The sequence below is a fragment of the Lissotriton helveticus genome, chromosome 1_1 (assembly GCF_964261635.1).
Source record: "Lissotriton helveticus chromosome 1_1, aLisHel1.1, whole genome shotgun sequence".
In the NCBI taxonomy this organism is placed as follows: Eukaryota; Metazoa; Chordata; class Amphibia; order Caudata; family Salamandridae; genus Lissotriton; species Lissotriton helveticus.
Genome location: NC_136057.1, coordinates 913,861,354 through 913,888,822, shown reverse-complemented (window position 1 = coordinate 913,888,822; position 27,469 = coordinate 913,861,354). Strand labels below are relative to the sequence as shown.

Sequence of the window (27,469 nt, the reverse complement as noted above, 5' to 3'; positions counted from 1 at the left end):
ACAGAGTGGGACCCATGATTAGACTAGGCACAGAGGCGAGAATTATCAGGTCCGGGGAAATTGTGTCCAAGAGCCGCCGAGGCGGGAATTGAACCCTGGTCCCAGGCCAGACCTCTGCATCAGGGTCTGCCGCTCTAACCATTGAGCCACGCTTCTCCAATAGTGCTTGATGTACCTCTGTAGGAGAGAAGATGCTGAGGATGCTGCTTTAAATTGGCTGGGTTTAGTAACCAATGCCGCGTAGAGGGTACATGTAAAGTGGGATCTATGATGCTGGTGGATAAGAAACCTCTTGCCCCACCAGTAACAGACAATATTGGTTTCGCTACTTGCTCAGGTTAAGACATCCCATGATGTGCTATATGGTGTTTTTAAGTACTATATTATTTAATTTCAAGAGTTGTGTTACATAACCTATGTTCTATGTCAAGTGTTCTATGATTACCAATGTAGCGATCTCTAGGTACTGAAAACTTTAGTCCATGTGGACACTTCAATCTATACAAGTAACTTGAAGGAGGCAAGTGATCTTTGATGACGCAGAATGCTTCTAGAACAGAGTTCTGAAGTGTGGCATTGACACTCTTCTATCTACAGATGATCATATAGCGCATTCCAGAGAAATTTTATATCTTAAAGGTGGGGTTCTGGGAGGTAGAAGGTCTTGAGTGTAGCGTGCATGGTTCTCAGACAAGAACTCAAAACGTGCCAACAAGGTTTTTCAGTCGTCTCTCATAGGAGAAGTGTGGCTCAATGGTTAGAGCAGGCAGACCTCGATGCAGAGCTCTGGCCAGGGACCAGGGTTCGATTCCCACCTCAGCGGGTTTCGGGCTCATTAATTCCCCTGACCAGATATTCTCACCTCAGTGCCTATTCTGATCATGGGTCCCACGCTGCAACTCTGGGCAATAGCTTGCTTAGTCTCCACAACGGCCCCCACAACGCGAGGGATGCCTGGTCTGCACCATGGGGGTGCCCAGGAGTGGACACTTCACAGGGAAAGCCAGGAAGGGTTCCCTTGCGGTATTCGTACAAGTGCCGGGAAACCCACTGCGGGTAGCTGTGCGCTATACAAGTACAAAAACATTTACATTTAGGTGTATTTCTGGAGACAAATGAGGAGCTGCATTTGTTTTTCGCTTGGAAACAAATTATTCGATGTTCTGTCTTTGATAACACCTAATATTCAAACAGGTGATAACGATACAGTTTCTGCTGTGTACTATTTATGTCAATAAGAATGCTCGAATAAGAAAAAGTCTAGAAGGAGCAAAATATCAATAGACCAATCATATCCGTCAAAGATTTAGGAAGCAACAACCAACTAGGTCAATATCAAAGGATTCGCAGTAATGAAATATGTACTTTAAAGTCAGTGGTATTTCTAAAACTATTTTGAAATGTTCATACATTGCTATCTGTCCAATATATCCTTCAGCAGGTAGTGTAATTTAAAGGAAGAGGCTAGTGTGATGCGGATGCTTCCTAAGTTGCTTATAAGACCACCCGTCACATTACCGATATTGTGCTGTGGGATGGGGCTTCTGAACCACAAGCTCTTTATGTACCTACAAAGAAGGTAGCAGACTTAGAACAACCCTTTAGGGACTAATACACTGACACCAGAGTATTAAAGACCTTTAAGCAGCGATTCTTAACCTTTTCTATACTGTGATCCCCACGTAATCATTACTAGAATCCGGTGCCCCCCACTTAGTCTTTATTGGATTCCAGGGACTCCGGCCAAGCAATTTCAATGATTTGGGCTGGAAAACAATACGCAAAAATACGGAAATAAGCATTTGTCAAGCCAGTACGAGAATGTTGAAATATTTAATTTAATTCATCAACAAATATAAAAAAGTCAGCATTTTAATTTTATTGGGGGAAGATTGGAGCAAAGGCCACCCTTTGTTGATACTATATTCTGTTTGATGCACTGCACTGCTCCTACGAATTAATCAAAGGATTCCGACCTAATTTAAGCCTGCATTTTAAAACTGGTTTACATTTGCTGAATGTTTTAAGAAATTCAGTTTTACATGTTGCTTCTTTATTTATTTACGTACACCTTAAAATGTATTAATATTATTTAATTTTCTAAGCAGTCACAGAACCCCTGAGTCAGGGTCGTGCTGCCTTTCAGCACTGCAGGGATTGTCATATGTGAAATTACAGTGCATTTATATTGACACTAGTGTTTCTGATTTATACATTTTATACATGTATACAAGTTGAAATGAACTTATTAGCAACATTCTAACCCTTTTCTTTTTTCTCCATTTTAGCCGCAGCAGGTGGTCCAGAAGAAACCAACTAAGGTAAGCCTTGTGTAATTGTCACAATTACTACAGTAACCTAACTAGTTGTAAGATCTCTACCTCGCTAGGCACTCACCTTTAAACAGAGATATTGGCCTTTAGGCTTTTTTGTGAGTTTTTGGGAATTTTTGTGGCAGACAAAAAATCCTGTTTTCGACTGAACCTGAAATTACAAGTTTGGTGTTAATTCCAGCCACATGTCCACCTGCTTAAATCAGATTGATATGTAGCCAGAAAAAAGTCTGGAATTTGTAGAAAATATGTGGATATTAGGTTGAGAATCCCAACTTCGGCTCGCTATTTCAAATTTCATATATACCTATAATGGGATAACTTCTAGTCCACCAGTAATACCTACACCCCATTGATTCAAGGTACAATAATACCTCCCAGAAATATTGGCAAATTTAGCGTAAGATCTAAATGTCCTGGTATGTGATTTAATTGAAAAGCAAAATTTCAGTATACCAAATTGAAGGATGTAAAACGTTTTGTGAGGAAAAAAATAATTAGTAGAATAACCAGAATTGAGGAATTTAGCCACTTAAGTTTTTGCAATGGCTGAGCCATTATCCATGAGCCAAAGAGTGACTGTAGCCCTGCAGGCTACTCAACTGCCGATCCGTTTACAGGACCCATATTCGTACCATTGGATTAAAGATGTTGCTCTAGAATCTCTAGGCAAAACAAAGCCTTGAGATGGAGGCTTCACAGACAAGGGCTACAAGGACTCTCATAACTAGGTATTTTGATCAATTTACCTCAAGTTGCAATTCTACAAGATCAGAGGAGAGGGTGAGTAATGACTGCAAACGTTTTTCTCCATTACTTATGATAGTATGGCATTCAGGGTAATTCATGAGACCAGCCAGGCTCTTAGTCTGACTATTGACATCTCTACGTGCATCCTGGTTGTAATAGATAAAGCGTCCATCTAAAGCTCTGCAAAAAGGTCTTCCAAACAGTGCCCCAGTCTGTATTCACAATGATAATAAGTCACACTTTGCAATATTTGATATGCTAGGGTGACAATGGTATTCATTTAAACCTAATAAAGAATTTCTCTCTTCTGTTCTGAAGCTGTTAAGTATAGCTGAAGGAGAATATTTATCATACTTTCACAACATTACAAAGAAGAAGATACGCCAGTCCTGGAAGACTTGAACAAAATTTTTCAAAGACTAGATCCATAGAGTACCACTGATGGAATCTTCTTCCACATTGAGATGTCATGGTAAAAGTTTGCCTATATCATATGTTGTCTTCCTCTTGGACTGCAATCACCCATCTCATTTGTTCATATGTGCTACCAGAAAAAGCTAAGTTTTCAAATGTTAAACCAGGGTTATTTCTTTTTACTAGGAGCCAGCTAATGTAGGTAAAAGAGCACATACTTGATCAAACACCACCTGGTTAGGAGCCAAAGTATTGTAGTATTCTATAAATCATATTGGATCCTCTTGTTACCAGTGTGTGAGAGCATTACCTTTTGTGCATCAATGAAAACTGTGGTAAAGCTTTAGAATCACATCTGCCCTACCCCAAGGAAATTGCAATTGCAATTAAAAAAGTGGTTCGCCTAGGGATCCTGTTCCGGTGAGATACCTCAAGCAGATAGCAACCACTATTGCTGCACCAGTAACAGATCTTATCAATGCATCTTTGGCGCAGGGAGTGGTTCCACCCAGTTGGAAAAAAGCGGTTGTAAAGGCCCTTCTGAAAAAGCCTGGTCTAGATCCATCGGACCTGGCTAATTTCAGACCGATTTCCTTGCTGCCCGGGTTCGGTAAGATCACGGAGAGACTGGTGAACAGGCGACTGTCACAGTTCCTGGAGTCCAATGGCTTGTTGCGGATTTCCCAAACGGGATTCAGGCCGGGCCAAGGCACTGATACTGCCCTTCTGGCAGTCGTGGAAGAAGCCAGGAGCATTCTGGATTCAGGGGGATCAGTGGCAGTGATCCTCTTGGACCTTAGTGCGGCTTTTGACACCGTTAACCATCAGGTGTTGCTCCAGCGACTGTCAGAGGTAGGCCTGACTGGAATGGCCTTGAAGTGGCTCGCGTCGTTTCTGCACCAACGAACCTACCAAGTCTGGGAAGGTAGTGCACAATCTGCCCCCATCCCCTTTCAATGTGGTATGCCTCAGGGCTCCTCCCTGAGCCCCACATTGATTAATGTCTATATGGCACCATTGGAGGATGTGGTGGCACCACTGGGTATCAAAATTATCAGCTATGCTGATGATACCCAGTTAGTGGTGGCCCTTTCCCAACTGGTGGATCATCCGGACCTGTTGCACTCCTGCTTGTCCAAGGTGTATACATGGATGGGCAATTCAGCACTAAAACTGAACGGCTCTAAAACAGAGCTGATGCTGCTGGGACATGCGGGGCCTTTTTTGCCGACAGGCAGCTGGCCGAGTTGTCTTGGCGGCTCTCCAAGCCCCAAAAAGGAGATCAAAAGCCTGGGTGTGTGGCTTGAACAAGACCTGTCTTTCAAGACCCATGCAAAAAAAACGGCCGTAGTCTGCTTTGCTCTGCTCCGATCAGCCCGTAAGATTCTACCCCTTCTCCCTCCGACCTCCAGGAAACTTCTTATCCAGGGTCTGATTGTCTCGAGGTTGGATTATAGCAATGCGCTTTTTTTGGGCGCTCCGGAAGCAATGCTCAATAAACTGCAACAAGTGCAGAATGCAGCAGTAACGCTGCTGATGAATATTCCAAGGAGACAGTCAGCAAAACCGGCACTAAGAGCATTGAATTGGCTTCCGGTACGGGAGAGGATAAAATTCAAATCTCTCTGTACGGCTCATAAAATCCTGCGTGGGAAGGGTCCTCCCATTTTGGGTAATATGGTGCTCCCTTACAAGGCTATCAGAGCTCTACGCTCTGACCACAAATCTTTGTTACAAGTGCCCAGAGTGAAAAGAGCCCGGACGGGCGGTAGAAGATTCTCGGTGAACGCAGCCAAGTTATGGAATGCGCTTCCTTTGAATTTACGGATAGAGACTGGTACTATTCGGTTCCGAAAGCTACTCAAGACCCACCTATTCCCCGCTTAATGCTGTTTTTTAATGTTGTTTTCTTAGCTCCATTCCCTTGAGTCATGAACGAGCGCTGGGATGCCCAAGGGTAACCGTGCGCTATACAAGATTCCAAATAATAATAATAAGTTCGAGGCATATGGGCTGCAGATGGTACATTTATGAATAGATCGCCATCTGGTGTTGGGCTCGGATGATTGCACTTTGTTTTTCTTCTGGAGAAGTCTTTGTCGTCATAGGTGACTCCTCCTCTCGGTGTTAGTGCGCATGGGCATCGGCTCCATCCTTAGATTGTTTTTTTCCGCCATCGGGTTCGGATGAGGATCGAAGCGCTCCGGACCGACTTCAACAAAGAAGGTTATAACCGGCGCGTATTCCTTTCCAAATCGACGGTATCGTTATCGAACGCGACTTCACTCCATACCGACGCGGTTCGAAGGACGACGACTATGAGAAACTCGACGTAGTCCAGCCCGGGGTCCATGGAAAGGACTCCATTCACAAAATGTCCAACGTGTGGTGCTAAGTTCCCACACAAGGACCTACACGAGGTGTGCAACCTCTGCTTGTCCCCTGAACACGAATCCAGGGACTGTGAGGCCTGTGCAGCGTTCTCGTCAAAATCGACGATTAGAAACCGTCGAGCCCGAAGACACGAGGTATCGAGAATGCAGTCACAAGCAATCCCGGAGCTGTTCGAGGACCAGCACCCAGAAGAGGAGGAAGAAGAGGCCGACGAGGCGGGGTCAGAAGCGGACGAGTCCGACGTCGAGGAAATCGACGTCCAACAAACCGTGAGTGACGACGTCCCTTTACCGAAAAACAGACCCCGCACGGTGTCGACCCCGCCCTCGAGCCCGGTCAGACAACCGAAAAAAGTTTCCAACGCCCCGCCTTCGAGCCCGGCAACGAAACAGAAACCGAAACACTCGGTCCCCCATCATAGTGGTTCCGGTTCCGATAAACCGACCACATCGACACCGAAGCACCAGGTCAAGGAAAGCTCGAAGTCGAAGCAGTCCATGTCGACACCGAAGCACGCTTCGGCGCCGAAAACACCCTCGACACCGGGGACATCTTCGATACCGAAGAAGTCGGATCCGAACAAAACTTCGGCACCGAAAATACAAATGGACATTTCAAAGAAAAAACACCTTTCGGAACCGAAAACTGCGGTACCGACACAGGAACACGGAACGGATCCTAAACAAAAGACTTTGTTTATTGACCCAAAGACTGGCAAGGTAGCCACAGAACTACCTAAAAAGAGGAAACATGAACATTTGGACGACAAGGCTCATCCAAAGAAGAGAACAATGGGGACGAATACAACTCCTCCCCCTTCTCCCAAACCTCACACACCATCTTCGCCTCTTCCTCACAATAGGCCAGATATTCCTCCCACACGTCCATCTACACCTACAACAGATGGAGAGAGTGACACAGGGGAGGGGGGACACCCTGGGGATGATGAGGACACAATCCCAGAGGAGGCAGACCCATGGGAGGAGTATAATGTGGGATCAGGTAATGATACCGACCTTGAGTCATATCCCTCAAAACCTTCACCTCCTGATGACAATACTGGGTTTGCACAACTCATTACTAGAGCAGCAACATTTCATAAGGTAGACCTACATACAGAACCTCAAGTACAGGACTTCTTATTAGAAACACTACCTACTGCACAAAGAACATCAGGAACACTACCAATGCTAAAGGGCCTTCTCAGTCATACATCAGAGATATTCAAAGACCCAGTGAGGGCTAGGGTATTGAACCCAAGAATTGATAAAAAATATAGGGCAGCTCCAAAAGACCCAATATACATTAAGGGACAAATTCCTCTAGACTCACTAGTGGTCACAAACGCTCGCAAGAGAGCAAACTCTTTATCTACAGGAGAACCTCCACCTCCTGACAAAGAGTCTAAACTAATAGATGCCTCTGGCAAGAGAGTAGCATCTCAAGCGGCAAACAGTTGGCGCATAGCTAATACGCAAGCACTACTTGCAAGGTATGACAGAGCGCATTATGATGAGTTAGAAACACTCATCAAACATCTCCCTAAAGAACATCAAAAGAGAGCAGATCAACTTATACAAGAAGGGAAGTTAATTACTAACACTTCAATAAAGTGCGCCCTAGACGCGGCAGAAACTGCGGCAAGGTCGACAAATACAAGCATCATGTTAAGGAGACATGCATGGCTCAGAGTGTCAGGGTTCAAACAAGAGGTACAAACATCGTTACTGAACCAACCTTTTGATGGGAAAACACTTTTTGGCACAGGGACAGATGAGGCCCTAGAAAAGATGAAGAAGGATACAGAAACGGCTAAATCAATGGGAGCATTGCAACAGCCGACACAAAGAGGTTCCTTTCGTAGATCCACCTATAGAGGAGGATCCAAAAGTACAGGTACAAACCAACAGCAAACCTCTTTTACACCTACATCACCCAGAGGTAATTCTAGAGGTGGATACAGGGGTAACAACAACAAGGGTAGAGGTCGCGGAAACAACAACAACCGCAACTCTCCAACCCCAAAACAGTGACTTCATAGAGCTTCCCCCAGACCATATAACACCGGTAGGGGGACGCCTATCACAGTTCCTACCTGTCTGGGAAAACATCACATCAGACAAGTGGGTAAGACAAATTATCCAACATGGTTATTGCCTAGAACTCACAGCTACCCCACCAAACATCCCCCCCAAACAGCGTCCAATGAAACAAGATCACCTGACACTATTAAAACAAGAAGTAATATCACTGCTAGAAAAGCATGCCATAGAGAAGGTTCCACAGCACCAACAGGGAACAGGAGTATACTCCCTATACTTCCTAATTCCCAAAAAGGACGGGTCTCTAAGGCCAATACTGGACCTAAGACCTCTCAACGCATACATAAATTCGGAACATTTCCACATGGTCACGCTCCAACAAGTACTTCCTTTACTGAAGAAAGGGGACTTTCTTTCTACACTCGATCTAAAAGACGCTTACTTTCATATCCCTATTCACAAAGCCCACAGGAAATACCTCAGGTTTGTGGTAGAAGGACAACATTATCAGTTCAAAGTCCTTCCATTTGGTGTCACGACGGCACCAAGGGTGTTCACAAAATGCCTGGCAGTGGTAGCAGCTCACCTAAGAAGACAACAAATTCATGTCTTCCCATACTTGGACGACTGGCTAATAAAAGCCAGGTCGCAAGAGGAGTGTCTGCAACACACACAAAAGACAATTCAGCTACTACACCAGCTAGGGTTCACGGTGAACTACACAAAGTCACACCTACAACCAAACAAGGTTCAACAATATCTGGGGGCTACTATAGACACAGAAAAAGCCAAAGTGTACCCCAACCCAGTCAGGGTCCAAGCAATGCTTACAATCATTCAGAGATTTCAGCCACAACACTCACTAACAGCAAGAGTGTTCATGCAGCTATTAGGCATGATGTCATCCTGCATACTGCTAATACCATATGCAAAACTACAAATGCGTCCGCTACAAGAATGCTTAGCGACACAGTGGAATCAGGCTCAAGGGCAGATTACGGATCTGGTGTTGGTAGACGACCGCACACACCGCTCTCTGAAGTGGTGGAACAGAACAAACATTACCAAGGGGCGGTCGTTCCTAGAGCCAATTCCACAGGTGACAATAACAGCAGACGCATCGCTCACCGGATGGGGAGCACATATGGACAAGTACACAGTACAAGGAAGGTGGAGTGTGCAGGAAAGAACACTGCACATCAACTATCTAGAACTACTGGCAGTGTTTCTAGCATTGAAAGCCTTTCAGATACACGTTATCCACAAAGCAGTCCTGATCAGAACAGACAACATGACAGCAATGTATTATATTCAAAAACAGGGGGGGACGCACTCTCTCCAATTATCCAGACTAGCACAGGAAATTTGGAGATGGGCCATTCCTCAAAACATCTATCTGTTAGCCGAACACCTACCAGGAGTTCAAAACCAGATAGCAGACATCTTAAGCAGACAGTCGGAACAAATACACGAATGGGAACTGCACCAACAAATACTGCAGCCATTCTTCCAAAGATGGGGACAACCAGAGATAGACCTATTTGCCACTCATCAGAACGCAAAATGCCAAAGCTTCGCGTCCAGGTACCCACATCACCTGTCGCAGGGCAATGCGTTATGGATAAATTGGTCCAACAAATTTGCATACGCTTTTCCCCCTCTCCCACTAATCCCATTAGTGGTCAGGAAACTGCAACAACATTCAATGACCATGATACTAGTAGCACCCACGTGGGCATACAGCCGTGGTTCACCACGCTCTTGCAACTCTCACAAGTGCCACATCAAAAGCTACGAATTCTACCCATGCACCTTACACAGAACCATGGAGAAATAATGCACCCAGATCCAACTCAATTGAACTTAGCGATCTGGCTCCTGAAATCCTAGAATTTGGGTACTTAGATCTCCCCCCAAATTGCATGGAAATAATTAAACAAGCGAGACGTCCAACCACCAGAGCATGCTATGCAGCTAAGTGGAAGAGGTTTGCTATACACTGTACTAATAACAATATCAACCCTCTAGACGTATCAACAAGGGAGATTATTTGCTACTTATTACACTTACAGCAATGTAATCTAGCGTACACATCTATCAGAGTACATCTAGCAGCTATAGCAGCATACCAACAAAACAGGCAGCGCATATCACTGTTCAGAGTACCAGCGATAAAAGCATTCATGGAAGGTCTTAAAAGAGTCATTCCACCAAGATTACCACCTTCCCCAGTCTGGAACCTCAACGTAGTACTCACCAGACTAATGGGGCCACCCTTCGAACCTATGCATAGGTGCAAAATACAATTCCTTACATGGAAGGTGGCATTCCTTATAGCTATTACCTCACTCAGAAGAGTAAGCGAATTACAGGCATTAACAATACAAGAACCATTCCTACAGTTACACCAGAATAAAGTGGTTCTTAGAACAAACCCAAAGTTCTTGCCTAAAGTAATTTCAGCATTCCACATCAATCAGCCAGTGGAATTACCAGTCTTCTTTCCAAAGCCACAGACGGTGGCAGAAAGGGCTCTACATACACTAGATGTTAAAAGAGCCATTTTGTACTACATAGAAAGAACACAAGACTTCAGAAAAACTAAACAACTATTTGTAGCATTTTCCCCAACACATAAGGGCAATCCTATCTCTAAAGCAGGCATCGCAAGATGGATTGTAAGATGTATACAAATATGTTACATTAAAGCAAAGAGAACATTAACTGTTCCTCCTAGAGCTCATTCCACAAGAAAACTAGGAGCATCTATGGCATTCTTAGGGAACATTCCCCTAGATGACATATGTAGAGCAGCAACTTGGTCTACACCACATACATTCACAAAGCACTACTGTGTTGATGTACAGGCTGCACAACAAGCCAGAGTGGGCCAAGCTGTATTAAAAACTCTATTTCAGACAGTTGCGACAGACACTGGTGACCACCGCTAGGGAGGTAACTGCTGTACAATCTATTCATAAATGTACCATCTGCAGCCCATATGCCTCGAACGGAATATGCTACTTACCAGTATGCATCTGTTCTTGGCATAGAGGGCTGCAGAGTGGTACATGCCCTCCCTGCCTCCCCGGAAACCTGTGTCTGTCCCAACATTATCTTATTTAGATACATTTACATGGGCATATCTTTATGTACTATAATACACTACTCCATCTAACCCTACTATGGCAAAACAATCTAAGGATGGAGCCGATGCCCATGCGCACTAACACCGAGAGGAGGAGTCACCTATGACGACAAAGACTTCTCCAGAAGAAAAACAAAGTGCAATCATCCGAGCCCAACACCAGATGGCGATCTATTCATAAATGTACCACTCTGCAGCCCTCTATGCCAAGAACAGATGCATACTGGTAAGTAGCATATTCCTAATGATTGCAAGAGGTTTGCACCATGAAGGAAATTTTGCAGCACTTCACCTTCACTTAAATGTTATCCACATTAAGTAATATGCAGATACACAGTTCTGTTTCCAGACATCCTTTTCCTTGAACTCTGTATGCACCTCATCAAGTCCTGAATGTCCCACACATAATTGAAGCCTAGAACAGCAAGCAACAACTAGTGCAAACTTGGCTCTATGACAAAAAGCCTTGAATCTCCAACTTTCATTGACTTGCAAGTCACTTAGATGCACCCTGGACATCTTATTTACTTTTGCGAACACAAGGTCAAGAAAACAAAGATGGCCTGGTTTCCATATTAAAGAAAGTGGAAGTGTTTCTCCCACAAAGGCACTTCAAAACTGCTGTTTTAATTCTTTGACACTCTTGCTACTGGATCGTTGGAACAACTAGCTATATAGCACCCCCAGACTCCAAACTCACTCCCCTAAGAACATCCAACTTACCTCATACAGGAACCAAAGAAAAATTATCACATCACACCAATCCTGATGGAACTTCATCGGCTCCCCTGCCTACCTGGACCATGAATACAAGCAAACTAGCCTTCTCCATATAAGTACTTAGGAACATCATCCCCATTGAAGAGGCACCTCTCTAAGGAACACTACATTACGATGTGTTAACAATACACCTCTCCAATTGCTTATTGACTGTCATTTTTGTCTTTGATTTCACAAAGTGTTGTGTTGCCTTTTAGCTCGGTTCATGTGATACAATACCACATACATGCATAGTTTAATTTTTATGTATTTACCTGCATTCATTCATTTTTCACCTTTCTAGGAGCACAGCCCCATACCTGCCATTCTGCGCACCCTCTTCTCTGATACAGCACCATACGTGGCATATCCCTCATTGGCCTTCCCTGTTAAAGGCCTATTTGTTCCAGTTCTCAACTTGTAAAGATTGTTGGGATATCCCCATTGAGATACATGTAGTTATTTTAAAAATCTGGCATGGATCCGGCCCTCCAGGACCGGTTTGGAGACCCCTGTTGTAAATGAATACATGACACGGCCCAAACCTTTGCTCCGCAGTCCACAGCCCAGTATTATTGTATGTTGGTGTGCTGAATTCCAAGGCTACATAGTCTTAGTTCCATCTCTTGTTACTTTTATCCCCCACCGTACACTCCCTGCCTCTTTATATCACTCTTGCAGCTCATGCTCTCTCCATTTGACACTTTTTTCCATCTTTATGGATGTCCTTCATTCCCCTTGTGTGTTTTTCACTCTCATGCTCTGGGTCCAAATCTGGTGAAGAAAAATAAGTGCTGGATCCCAAAAATGAGATTTGGGGGGGAACTACTGGCTCAAATGAAGCAATGCCCTATTACCTAATTTCTCAAAAAAATGCCCCGCACAACTACCTCCTCAAAACAAAGCTCAACACCCAGTATTATGTATTCGAGAAGCATACCCGCTAACCCAGCTGCTTTCATTTTGTGCCCAAACAGCTACTGAACAGTTTTACTGAAGGAACTTCAAACGAAGGTGAAGTGGATGCCAAGTGTGGATGCTGTTTGCATTATCTGCGCAGCTCAAGGTAGCTTACCGCAGAGTAGCATCCTTCTACCCTTCCTAGTCACTGTCTGACCAGGAAAGGGCTGAAGGGATGTCAAGCTATATCTGATGACAGATTGTTTAGCGACCATAGAACCATGTCGATGTCTCCTTCCAGAGCAGGCCAAACAGTTCATCAAGGCGGAGGAAGAGCACAACGGCTATGTCGGTTGCAAGACGCTACTTTGAGATCAATAATATTGAACTACAATTAAATCACATTAATGATATCCCCTTAATGAGAAAGTGAAAATGTGTTTCCATACAAGACCATCAGTTGTGTTCTCTAGGCTAGGTAGCCACACTCCGCTAAAAACTAAGATAAAATGGGGGCTGAGATCCTGTACATTGTGCATAACTGCTTCTTCATCAAATGGGAAGGGACACTGAGTAACGTTCAAAGTTTTAGCAGGCACTTTCAGCTGTCTGCCCCAGCCTGCCTGTGCTGTTTCCCCTCCATACAGTTACATTGCCCTTTAAAGGAGAGGCTCCCCAGCCGTGGCAACAAGAACATGTGCTCATGCGGGCTTCCTAATCTGGCTGTCAAAGGAAGTAGTGATAAATTGCATAAACATCGGGGACTACATGGAAGTTCGGGAGGATAATGTAAATCTTACACTGTATCCAGAGGAATCACTTCATTTTCCATCTGTTTCCTTCAAAATATCCTTGCAGATGCATTTTCCATGTGGCTGTCTGGATTAGGTTACTATGGTATCCTTTACTAGTAAACCGACCTTGGAGTGGTGATGCTCAAGATTGGTTGAACCATATTGGGCACGGCTCCTTCCCTTTCCCAGCTAGTGAAGGTTCCTCATCCAGGGTCAAACCCATCACTTGAAGGCTGGAATGGAGCATCTGGAGGCCTGCATGGTCATGGATTTCTCTATCTTGTTCGATCACAGCGGTCATCACTCTCGCCTTGCTCTCACAGAGGGCCACCTGTTATTGCCATTTTCATGAAGTGGTGTGGGTGAGGGTGATTATAAGTATGGTGAGAAAAGGAGCAGGGGCGGCTCTAGGCTCATCGTGGCCCTGTGCAGGGAGCGTAGGTAGGGGGACCGGAAGAGAGGGTCCGGGCGGGGTGGAGCGCGGAGTCCAGTGAAGTGTGTGTGGGGGGCGTCAGGGTGTTTGGAAGTGGAACAGAGGCGGAGGCTGCCAAATCCCTGCCAGGGGCCGCCACGCATATATGTATCCATCCTCAGAGGATTATTATATTAAGGATATATATTGGCGTGGTGGCCCTGTGCAGGTGCACAGCTTGCACATGCCTAAGGCCGCCCCTGAAAGGAGAATTTATAGAGATTGTTGGCCTTTCACAAAAAGCTTTTATGATTGGTTTTACACTCTATGCCAATCTCCAAACCTCTTTGTGTACACAAACACACTTGAACTGTATGTAACTGGTCCATAAACGCAGCTTTGTCCGTTTGGTCCCACTTTTCCACCGTTTAAGAAACATTTAGTTTACCAGATTAACTCTGGTAGCTCAATGCCAAAGGATCTGAAATGAAACAAAAATTATTAGTGTGAAGCACTATTTCAGTTATTGAGGCAGTTAGGGACCTAGAGTAACACTTTGATCCAAGAAATCCAACAAACACCAGAAGAAGGATACTTCAGGTGTCTTTTTGAAAAGTTACGAGCCCGTGATGTTTTAGTTAATTGGTAAAAGTCTTACCGTGGGAACATCCAGCAGTGCTCTAAAGTGCTCCATCTCTGCCACACTAACATTTTATGTGATGTTACTTGTTATGTGCTTTCAAGCCTTCTTCAGTGCGATTGTATTCTTTTCATTTTGGGGGCAGCTTCAAACCGTGGGTTGAGATGTTGGAAGTGTGTGTGTTTCTGGTTTCTTCTAAACCTGAAACAAGTTGTGGAGCTAATAGGGGGCTGAAGAGGGCCACAGCCTCGACCCCCAGGATTGCCTTGTTATTCCAAGGCACCAGCTGCCTGGCACCCAGTAAGATCAGGATAATAATTATAATTACTTGCATTTCACATTTGAAATGCAAGAATTTCATTTGCAAAAGCAGGCACCCAAGTGTCAACACAGGGCATCAGGTGACAAATGTAGCCCACCCCACCCACACTTCTCCCAACAGGAAGGATGTTTCAGGTGTTGATCCTTGGTAGGTAGAGAAGTGAAGGAAGTTCCTCCAGAGGCTTGACTATCAATAGTGGAATGGGTGCAGGTGCACTAGGACCCAGGAGCATTAGGAGGCCACTCAACCCAAATTCTGACTACCTTTTACTATCCAACCAGTAGTTGAAGGCCTGCGGCCCCCTTGCTTCAACATTGAGTCTCTTCCGGGGAAAATGGCATATTACACCTTGCAGCCACAGAGCCATTTAAGTCCACTGTCCCTCACCATTGTCCATTGTTTTATCAAGCATTTATTCATTAAAGGTAAACAGGGCCTGGACATTCTAATTCCAAACAGTGTCCATTATCAGATGCATTAAAAAAAAACTATTTCATTCAAACTCCCACACAATATGCAACATGAAAAAACTAGCAAGTAACCTGTGTACTGTGCTCCAATATTGTCATGTAAAGGTTCCTGTGACTGTTACAAATAACACAGCCTTCGGTCATGTGGTTTATGATGTTACCAGCATCACTCAAAGGCAATATTGGGCCACATTAACTAGTTATCCATTTTATATAAATCAAGGTCACCTTGACAAAGGCTTCTTGGAGACAAAATATTTCAGCTCACCATTAAATAAATTGCCTTATTATTCCCCCTGGGGTAGTTTGTTGCAAAAACAAATAGGGGACTTACAGTCGCAGTCAAAACACCAGCTCTGCTGAGGCAAGAAGTGCTCAGCATCAAGAAACATTAGAGGGCAGACTTACTAATATTTGGCGCAAGACAGCTTGCTGTGCTGCGTCAAATGTAGAGGGCAGAAATGTGCCATATCTATTAAGATATGGCACATCCCTGCTCACTCTCTGTGCTGACGCACTTGTGGTTGCCAAGCCCCAACGCAGGCATCCTTCCACCATAGTGCAAGAGTGCCAGCCTTGCAGCCAGGATTATTTTGTGAAAGAAGGGACACCTTCTGGCACATAAACAATCATCTGAGGCGTTTTCCTCTTTCTACATATGCTGCAGAATAATCATTACAAATTAGCAATTTATGAGTACAGGGTGTGCATTCATCAACTTTAAATCGGAATGTTCTTTTATTATTACATTCTTAGCCATCCCGTAGATCCCTTCTGATACCGACCTTTGAGAAGGATAAAGCAAGGTTACACATGTAGTCTATTTATATTATCTAAATGATGGGGTGTCCTTGCTTCAAACAATATTAGAAGGATTAACTCCCTATTAAACTACTGCAAGCGCCAGCCCTACTCTTTGCCACGCTTTGTGTGCATTAGCAGGAAGTCATGATGGCAGATTCCATGGTGATGAATTCCCCAACAGTGCTAGGCTAACCTCTGGCCCCCATGTTTTGAATGCACAAACAATGGCTGCCAGATGATGTTTGTTTATTTATTTAGTTATGGGGCATGGGGACCTCCTGAGGGCAGATTTGCACAGAAGGTGTACACCGGATGTGTCAGTAACAATCCCATGCTTAAAATACTCCTTCCTCACTTTGAGCTTGAAATAGCAGTGGGAATGTGTGTGTCACAGCGCGCCCTATCCATGAATGACCAATAATTGTAGATCTGACAAATGGGACCTTCCCATTGCTCTTGAAAGTGACAAAATACGCAAGGCGTGGACCTTAGTCTGCTTCCTTTCTGTTTGAACAATCTGTAGCAGCTGTATCCTCACGCTAAAGCATGCCATATGGCTTACATTCTTTGCTAATATGAAGGAAATAGATTCTTGTAGGGGGGAAGGAGACATAGAAGCATCACTGAGGCAATCGGTTGCTTGTTTGTTTTGAAAGGACATTTGCAAAAGTTTCCCTTCAGCGTTTTTTCCAGCGCCGAGGGGAACCTCTGAAAACTGTCCATTGTTTCCATATCATTCTGTCATAGAGCTCCATGATCTTACTACTTGTGAAACGCAAGTTAGAATAGAAATAGAGTAAAAAAACGCAGGATGTTATCTGTTGTTTGGTAAACTGCAGGAGAGAGAACGGACCACAAGAACCTGGCACCAGGTGCCTGGTGAAAGCCTCTTTCGCTGAGCGGATGGATGGAAAAAAAGGCACTCAGGTTGTCAAACACATTTCTAGTGACCATTTAAAAATCTGTGCAGAAGATGTCAGGCCAGTACTAGAGCTAGACACTTGTTCTTTTACCTGAACCAGCTCCAGGCCATGTTTAATTTGAGTTGGTAGTTTCTGGTGCTCGGTACCGGCACCTATTTGTCAACACCTGCACTTGTGACAGTTTGCCACATGATGCTGTTAGAGATGGGCACAACAACAGTAGTTATGAATTCAATATGCATTTAAAGTTACTTATATCTGCTGTCCAACCATTCTTATAGCTTTGAGGGCCTGGAGTAGTCTAAATTGTCACACTTGTAGGAGTGTGATGGTTAGTAGTTGTGTTGGTGCGGTCATTGGCAGTGGCAATGGCTTATGCAAACTCAAGTGGCCTCCTAACGAGAGCCCTAGTGGTACTTTTACTTTTTTTAACAAATTAAGCACTGGCACCAGGATACCCTCCTGTTTTGTTTTTTTTGTAGAGTTTTATATAGCGCAAACTAGAACCGAACCGAATCAGTTATTAGAGCGCTTTACATAGCACCAGTTACGTTACATGAGGACACACTTTCATTTTTTTTAGGCACGGGGAGATTAAGTGATTTGCCCAGAATCACAGGGGTTATTGGCGTCGTTACCGAGACTCGAACCCAGATCCCCAGGTCCGAGGTCGAGCACCTTAGCCGTTACAAATACACATAACATAACATAACCCCAACTGGGTTATTTATCCATTGAAAGGTTCAAAGAACATTGAGGTATGTGGCACTCAAGCTCGTTAAGTCCAAGGTGGTGGATTGCTGTCAAGATGTTTGGAATGCATTTGGCACACGTTTTAAATAAAGCATAGCTGCCCTGGACTTTGATGCAGGTTTAATAATGGACAATGCTGTGTTTGGGATACTCTGAAAGGCGCTCATGAGGCTAAATGACTGATTCAGAATGGGGTTTACAAGGGGTGGAGCTATATCCACTATCAAGCCCATTTCTCCTGGGTCACTGTTAGGTAACCCCTCCACTGGGGAAGATACAGCAACCAGGTAAATGTCCAGCTGCCAATAGGACACACACTTGTTGGGTTACCCAGAGCCAGCAGTGGATAGGCAAAGAGAAGACCCACAAGTTCAAAGCCATCAACATGCACGTCCCATGGTCTTGGCCTGTCCCAGCAGTGTCAGACATGTCCAACTTGGGAAAGTAGAAGATGTGGAAAATTAAAAATGTGCATTACGTTTAGGTAATTTTGAAGCAAGTGGCAGCAGAGGCACCAATGATGTTGACAGAATCGCAAAGACATACTGCCCGGGAGTAGTCACTTCCACAGGCTGTTTCCATCAGAGCGCCGAGATGCCCCCGGGTGAGTCGTGCACTATATAAGAGTCCCCTAACAATAACAATAGCATTAGACAGCTTTGAAGTCCAGAGTGACGCTGGCAGCTTATTTAGTGGCTGGATTTAAGAAATAACCTGCAATAATACTTGATTTGATTTCAATTTATAAAGCGGAGCAGTTACCCAAAGGTGTCAAGGCGCTATAGATCACCATCCGGAAAAACCCGCTATACCCCCAGAGATAAAAGTAGCTACTATGATAATAATAACCATGTCTCTCAGTGAACATCTTTACTTTAGAATAGTCCTTTCTTGACATTTGTCCATGATGTAATATGGTGCATGTCAAAAGGGTTGAAACTGAGTTGCACCAAAGAAAGACAACCTATTGCACATATGGTTACCTGGTGGTAACTGTTTTGTATCCAGGTATATACATTGGCAGCAGTTCATCCGGATATTCTTTGGGGGTTGGTAGACTGCTGACATGAATTGTGTCTGCCAAGCGTTGGTCTTCATAATGCTTCGTCAGAGCACACAGTACGGTGTGCTACTCATTGCAGAATGTTCTGTGCTGTACAGAGTGGATACAGTAAAGCACTAACCATTCTTGCAAGCCTCCTGTTGTCACAATCTACCAAGGTTCAAACTTGCACAGGTATTGTTAGAATAAAAGTGTTTGGGGGTTCTCTTCATGGGTCTGAAGTACTCATTCCAGGAGACCTCTTAATCTGGTTTCCACGGCCGCACAGTTTCAGTTACTTTGTAGTGCAGGTGTGTTTGGGCTAGCAGGATCATTGAATTTCAAACCGATGGGGGATTCTCTCTAGGATGGCATGCCACCCTTCTTAGGCTGGGACACAGTATTACCTCCATGCACGAGATATATATATATATATATATATATATATATATATATATATATATATATATATATATATATATATATCTAGCTCCACTCCGATTATATAGAAGTCGCTTTTCAAACACGGACACGGACCCAAAGTTTCAGTTTCTTTATCAGTTTATTTGCTGTGCCGCCATAACGTTTCGGCTCTAGCGATTGATATATATATATATATATATATATATATATATATATATATATATATATATATATATATATTTGCCACTGTGTAGTTATAGTTCAGACTTTCCATAGGAAGAGCCTTTTTTCTTTTTCTAATAACTTTAGCGACATCTGATAAATCTTCACAAAACATTAAAAAAAACTTAATCCATTCCACTTCCTTCTTGAAAAGTCTCAGAGTGATCTGTTAAGCGGGGAATGAGAAAAAGATATTTCCATGAAGTTTCCACCGGGAATTTTAGACAGGGCTACTTCAAGAACGTCTTAACGAATTGCCCCAAATTTGTCAGAAAGCTAAAACCCTTGGTGTAAATCTGTTTAGTAGTTTGGAAAAATTAAGGTTAAAAAATAGAGATATAGCAACTTTTGGTCCCTCAGGAGTCCCTCAAGCATCTTGCGGAAGGGGAATTAAAAAAGATAAGTGTGGCCGAGCAGGTTCTTTCTCCTGTCTGTTATTTCATGGGAGGGCGCTGTCTGACTGTCAGGCCGTAACATCAAAAGAAATGTTGCAGCCACCATTACAGGGCACAAGGGCTGGGTCTCTGTGTCCTGAAAATGTTCCAAAAATTATATATAAGGGGCAGGGTATGGGACACCCTAACCCCCCTCCCCTCCCCCTCCCCTCACCCCCCACACCGTCCCCCACCACCACCAAGGCAGCCCAAAATGAAAAGCTGACCCGAGGGACTCCTGTAGGACAGGGAAAAAGAATTTCAGAAACCTTTAACCTTTTATTTTTTTTAGTGATATATATATATATATATATATATATATATATATATATATATATATATATATATATATATATATATATATATATATATATATACACACACACAAAATATGTATTCCTTACTGACTTCCAACATCAAGATGGAACAAAAAATCTTTATTAATTCGTAAATGCGTACAAAAACGCCATCAGACTACATACATGCAGTTCTCTTGGAAAGAGTACGACAGCTGGGGGGCTGTCTGTTCGTCTACTAAAGGATTTCAAGATCAGGCCCAGACTGGCCGTTGCGGGCACCGGGCAATCCCCCTGTGCGCCACAAGGGTGGGGGCTGGTTTTGGGCCCAGGGGGCCGTTTTTGTTAAGCTGCAAAAGCGGCCCTGTAACAAAATCGTCCGAAAACCGGCCCGACAAAGAGCTCGTCGCACCCCCAGGGGGCCGGCCGAGCACTTTGCCAGGGCCGGTTTTGGTTCTCAGTCCGGCCCTGTTCAAGATGTCTTTGATGATAATCCTTCTGATCAGGTGTTATCTAATTTCTCAATAAGCAGTTTCTTGTGAGCAGGAACGCTATTCCCTAACACTGATATCTTAGATTAGCAGGAGCTTAACAACTCAAACAATCTTGCCGTCTGGAATGGTTGCTTTTTACCTCTGTCAACAAAAGGACTTCACCTTTCTTCAGTTAAGTGCAAAATGGTGCAATAGTTAAATGTCCAAAATAGGTACAGGTACTGGTTGGTACAAAAACTGGTCTGGTACAACAGTACACATCGGTATAAAAAAACGAAAAGTGATTAAGCCATGCAAAAGGGGAATGCAAGCTTTGGCATCGACGTTCTAACATTTTAGAGGGAGAATGTTTTATCCTGGAATACAGTTCTTGTGTGTGTGGAGTGTCCTGTGTCTACGGATTCCCAAAATGTCCATTCCATCATTCTTATTTTTCTTTTTTTTATAGCAAATGTTGAATGTTTTTACAGAGACTTCAAGGGCAGCCGTGAGGATGTTTACATTGCAGACAACCCAAACATTGTTTGGAGCAGAATGAGAGATTGAGGTTTTGAGTAACAGCCAGCTGATGAATCGCAGCCGGTGTGGTACTCAAAGGGAAGCCACTGATGTGAGTACTGCAGTGCAGGCCCTCGGCTGGGTACATGGCAGGCCCGGGGCGGGGGCAGGCATCCGCTGCACACTGGGGCCACAACAAAAGCAGATCATTCTGATGATCAATTTATTAATTTAACCATCAATACATCATTTTCACATATTTACACTAAATTGCATGTGGACACCTTAAGTAAATTACTACATTCATCCAGCACATTCATGATATTGCCTTAGGGCAACGATGGCGCAAGTATGCATCTTAACTGATTTGTCATGCCTGTGTCAGACCTATAGAAATTAAAATTACAAAAAAGTTGTTTGATTATTAGTGTGTAAGGTTTGAGTGTCTGTTTCGGAAATTCCATTGAGTTTTCACCTAAAGCACTGCAATTTTACCAATCTAAGGTAAAGGTCTTTCAAAGCAAGAATACGCAGAGCTTTTGGACGTTTCAGTGGCAGCTTGTTAGTGCATTTAGCTTTTGGACGTTTCAGTGGCAGCTTGTTAGTGCATTTAGCTTTTGGATGTTTCAGTGGCAGCTTGTTAGTGCATTTAGCTTTTGGACGTTTCAGTGGCAGCTTGTTAGTGCATTTAGCTTTGGTAAGTTTCAGTGGCAGCTTGTTAGTGCATTTAGCTTTTGGACGTTTCAGTGGCACCTTGTTAGTGCATTTAGCTTTTGAAAGTTTCAGTGGCAGCTTGTTAGTGCATTTAGCTTTTGGACGTTTCAGTGGCAGCATAGCATGTTAGTGCATTTAGCTTCTGGAAGTTTCAGTGGCAGCTTGTTAGTGCATTTAACTTTTGGATGTTTCAGTGGTAGCTTGTTAGTGCATTTAGCTTTTGGAAGTTTCAGTGGCAGCTTGTTAGTGCATTTAGCTTTTGGATGTTTCAGTGGCAGCTTGTTAGTGCATTTAGCTTTTGGACGTTTCAGTGGCAGCATGTTAGTGTATTTAGCTTCTGGAAGTTTCAGTGGCAGCTTGTTAGTGCATTTAACTTTTGGATGTTTCAGTGGCAGCTTGTTAGTGCATTTAGCTTTTGGAAGTTTCAGTGGCAGCTTATTAGTGCATTTAGCTTTTGAAAGTTTCAGTGGCAGCTTGTTAGTGTATTTAGCTTTTGGAAGTTTCAGTGGCAGCTTGTTAGTGCATTTAGCTTTTGGATGTTTCAGTGGAAGCTTGTTAGTGCATTTAGCTTTTGGATGTTTCAGTGGAAGCTTGTTAGTGTTTTTAGCTTTTGGAAGTTTAAGGGGCAGCTTGTTAGAGCATTGTATCAATTACTTCTATGCTGGTTTCTGGCGAGTTCGATAATTACTTAGAACAAATTGCAGTGGCTTGTCTGGTAAAACATGAGGCCAGCCTCTTCCTGTGTACCACAAGGCTGTGGGTGGAGAAGGGCATGTGAGTGATGTCATTTTCACTCCCCTGTAATTGTTCCAAAAGGGCACAAGTGGACTTTCCTCATACCAGTGTGAAACGTCTGAGTGATCCTTTCAAACCTGGCACTATGAGCTGGGCGACTTGTCCCTTTTGCTTATTTGTTTAATCTGGCTTCCAATCCAATTTTTTTGTTTATTTTCAATACTGCTGAAAGTTTTGCCAAATCGGTCTAGTCTTGGACACATGGATAGAGAAAGGTATTTCCCACCCAGGCCAACTAGAGAAGGGGTATATCCCACCACGTTTGCTGAACTGAAATCTAGACACGACTTAACAAGCATTGAGTTCTACAATCTTTAGAAAATTAAAACATCCCTATCCAAAGCCAAACTATCGACTGATAAACCGTCAATCACACAGTACATGGCACAGATCAACAGACTAGGACACCAGGTATCACACCTCTACAAACTACTACGCCCAAAATCCACCAAACGTATCGTTAAGACTATCAACTACAGGGTAAAAAAACCAATGGTACACTTAATGAACAGGAACTGGCTATATTATGGACCTCTGCCTCACGCAACAAAATCTCCCCGGTACTCTCACAAACTAAATTCTGGCTACTCCATAAGGCTTTCTGGACACCTGCGCACTTATTCTCACTAGGCCTCAGAGAAGATGCACTATGCTGGAACTGCAGCAAAGAAAAGGAGGACCTAGCTCACCTCTCAAATCATTCTGGGAGAAAATCTTTGTTTTCATAAATAAAGCACTGGGCTGCACACTAACACCTGAATTTTCCTCTCTCGCCGCCATATTCATGAACACAGAACTATGATCAGAGCAGGACAGAGACCTACTAGACCTGCTGCAGACTGGCGGTAAAAATCGTCCTGGCCAACTGGAAGGACACAAGTAAGACATCATATAAAGGCTGGGTTAACTGGGTTACGCACCTCAGAGGGGCAGATAACATTGCACTACAGGACTCACCCTGGAGACCAGCAACCAGAGGGATGTGGAAATCACTCGACACGTACCTAGATTCTCATGAACCCCCATGTAACCATTTCCTCTCAGCGACACCCCCCCCCCCTCAATGAGCGGTGGGGCATGAAGATGGGCTGCTACTACCATGGCCCTGCGGGGGGACGGTTGGGCTGACTCAACTACCAACCTCGCCACAAGCAATCCAGCGTGGTGACGGCTTTATCACGCGATTATAAGTCTCATTACTACAAAACCTTTCTTGGATCCTTCTCTCACCCCTTTCTTTTCTGCTTCTTTCTATCACCCTTTGCCTAATTTTCAGCAAGTCAAGTCACATATATTTCAAAGTACCTGTAAACACTGCTCTACAAACTACGTTTGGCTAACCTTGTAACAGAAATGCTAATGTACTTGCTTATAAAATTAATCAAATACTTTGAAATCTATAAATCTCGGAGAGCTGTGGAATGAGCTAAACTGGCAAACAAAAATTCAATATATGACAGGATGCATCCTGCATTTCCATCTGGAATTAACCAGGTCTGGTGCATTGGAGCACGGTTAGATCATGTTAGTAAGGTCTAGGACATCTCAGCATGGTTCAGTCATGTCAATAAGGGCTCAGCCATTGCAGTATAGCTCAATAATGTGAATAAGGAATAAGATATCGCAGCATGGTAAAATCATGTATGTTTGACACAAGAACCGTAAATATCTTCCAGATTGTTTAATCTAATCTATTTTTCATTTTTAAAGCAATCTCGCCCACTTGAACTAAGCTGGTTTGTTGTGATGGCTAATTCTCTGTTTCCGTTTATTGAGATGATCTTTGTCATTATTGTGCAATGGGTTTTCAGTAGGTTGTGTTCCATTTTTGATATTTCAGACACTATTAGAAATATGATATACCTGAATTTAACATTGTTGTCATTAATAAGAGGTTTTCGTACCCGATCGGGAATCCAGTGCAGCTGGCATAAGTCCATGATGGGGTTTGCCTAGGGGCTTGAGGGCAGCTCAATCAATTCTAAGTCACAACCAAATTAGACATTTTGAGACTCGAAGAGGAGAGGCTATGACACAATCAAACTTTGATTAGTAAAGGAAAGAGGTAGCCACTGAATACTTAAGAATACATTTTACTTGGCTTGCCAACGTAAGAAATTGGTAAAAGTAATGAATGTTTAAGTCCAATGCCCACCACATGCCTTATGAAATGCAAATTGAGCTAAGAGTTGCTCCCTATGAAGTATGTTGCATTAGCAAAAGTTATAAGAAAAGAGTCCCAAAATATAAGCCATGTGCAGCAAAATAGCTAGCCGAGGAGCATTAAGGATTCTGAAGCCTAGCTTGCTTGGGGGGAAATCTTCAGGTGTGGCATGCCTACCAACTTGGTGTGTGCTTCAGTGAGAATGCGCAGGTGTATACAGCTCCATTTATGAATGACAATCCCAGGTGCAAGCATAGCAGTTGTGTGCAGGGTCGGACTGGGGCAAAAAATAGCCCCAGGCATCGAAATAAAAGTGGCCACCGTTGGCGAACCAGATGGCTAAAAAGTGGCCCATATTTGGTATTTAGGTATTGGTATTCAGGCAGTTTTTACCTCGTAAGGACATGCTGTATGAGTATTCGCAAAGGTCTGGGATATTGCATGCATTTGTGTTTGCTCAGGTAATGTTTGTATTCTTGTCAGAGAAATCCACAGTAAATACCAGTCTACCTGGCCATAAAACAGGCCCACACACTGCTAAAAACCCTATAAGGCCAGTCTGACCCTGGTTTTGTGCCCATTCATAGTTCATTTAGTACATAGCGGCTTTGCTTTTAACATGTTATTTTTTCCTGCATCCTCATTGTTACTTGCTGCAATTTTCTAAATGCACGAGAGGGAAGGTACTGTAATAACATCAAGATGGATATAGTGCTACTGATCTGATAGGCATTGGACGCCATTGCATGCAACATAGCTGTTGATTGAGTGAATGTAATAAACAATTGATCTTGTAGAACAGGAGCCCTTGAACGAACCCCCCCCCCCCCTCCTTGCTTTGAGTGAGTCTCCATCTTGCATCCAATGGCGCAATTTATGTAACTGCAAGCCAAACTTCTGCCTAACAAAGCCCTCGTAACACAAAATCCGAATGAAAACAACAGAGCTGCACACAGTGCCAGATAAACGCATCTAAGCAAGCGCAATGCATGAATGAATAATGTTATGCTTTCTTCCAAACAGATGCCATGTTTGCTAAGCCGCCCTTAAACGCCCAGTAAGAACCATGCTTGCCCTATTGCCTTAGAGTCCCCATGGGTCACCGCCAGGTCTGCTGCCTGGTTGCGTATTTTATGAAAATGCAGTGCATTTCAGGGTATGGGTGGTAACTTTCAGGCAATAAACATTTCCAGGGAAACGGTCGTAGTTCTTTTTTTCCATCAGATGCCATACATCATCCTGCAGGACAGCATGTGAAAAAAAATCTAAGGAGAGGAATAGGTAAACATTTACCTTTTTGGCAAACTGAAAGCCTTTAAGAGAGGTCGGCTTAAAACAGCTTCTAACAATCTTCATAGTTTAATAGATTTCATTTTCCACATGGCTTCATTTTGTCTGGGTAGCTAACTGACACAATTTATAACTCTCTTCCTTTCCCAGGCCACTACAGTGCACCATTCAGTAAAGCATGCCTCAAAGCTTGTCTGCTGTACAGGACCAAACCTCCATTCATTACTGTCTGAAACACTTGGGCTGTGAAGGGCTCCTAAATGCTACCATGTGTGACACCCCAGCACAAGAGGGGGGGTGAGGGGAAGCACTAAGCTTTAATCATACAGAGCCGCTTGCTGCAAGCCCCTCTCAAAAGATTTCAAACATCCATATGCACAAAAAAAGGCCGGAAAAAAGCTGTAAATCCAGGGAATAAACACATGTAGAAATGAATGGATGACAGCTTAAAAAATATAACCAGGGCTGCATCAAGCCATGAGATGTCATACTGGCTTTGTTTAGTCTGCTTTGGCTTGTGTGGGAATGGTGTAAGGCTTGAAGGAGGACCCCCACCACCGCCCCCTGCTTTAAAGAAGGGAATGAAAACAATGTCTCAAATATTCAGGTCTGTTGGTTCATACATCTTGACATAGACTGGCCATAGGAGGCTCTTTCGAGTGCTCGTCAGCTAGAAAGAACCATACCCTCCCAAAGCAAGATGCAGTATTATTATAGACCAATGAAGGGAAACTACCCTCTTATTTTATATTTCAGGAAAGGTCTACATCATTGAAAGGATAGTCCTTTTATTAATCTACAGCTACCATCATTTGAAGGTGTGTTCCATTGATTCGATGATTACACCATTGGGTGAAGGTCTCTGGTGCTAAACAAGAGACAACACTGCAAATGAAAGGAATATACCATGAAGGAAAAAATGCCAAAGTGAAAACGTTACACAACTACCTCATCCCCAAATGGGTTATGGGCACAGGGAACGCCTAAGGTTTTACACCCCAAATTGTTACCTCAACTACATGACCACATGTTGATGGATCCGAAACTGTGTTTATCGCCCATTTAATGAGGCAAGGTTCTCCACAATAAGGTACTATACAGCATATAAAATACAGTCAATTAAGTAGGGACAGACTCAATAATTGAGCCCTAAGGCAGGAATATATATATTTACAAGATTTATTACAAAAATTCAAAAGGTGCGGTACAGAAATTGTAATCGTGAGTGTATGAAGCAAT

General features: G+C 43.5%; 1 protein-coding gene across 1 annotated transcript in view; it reads left to right on the top strand.

Moving 5' to 3' along the window:
• HMGA2 (high mobility group AT-hook 2) overlaps positions 1-27,469 on the top strand; it is a 294,508-nt gene that overhangs the window by 229,766 nt on the left and 37,273 nt on the right. Inside the window, exon 4 of the mRNA XM_078676284.1 lies at positions 2,289-2,321. Within this exon, the coding sequence (XP_078532410.1) occupies positions 2,289-2,321 (33 nt within the window). The remainder of the gene's footprint in view (positions 1-2,288; positions 2,322-27,469) is intronic.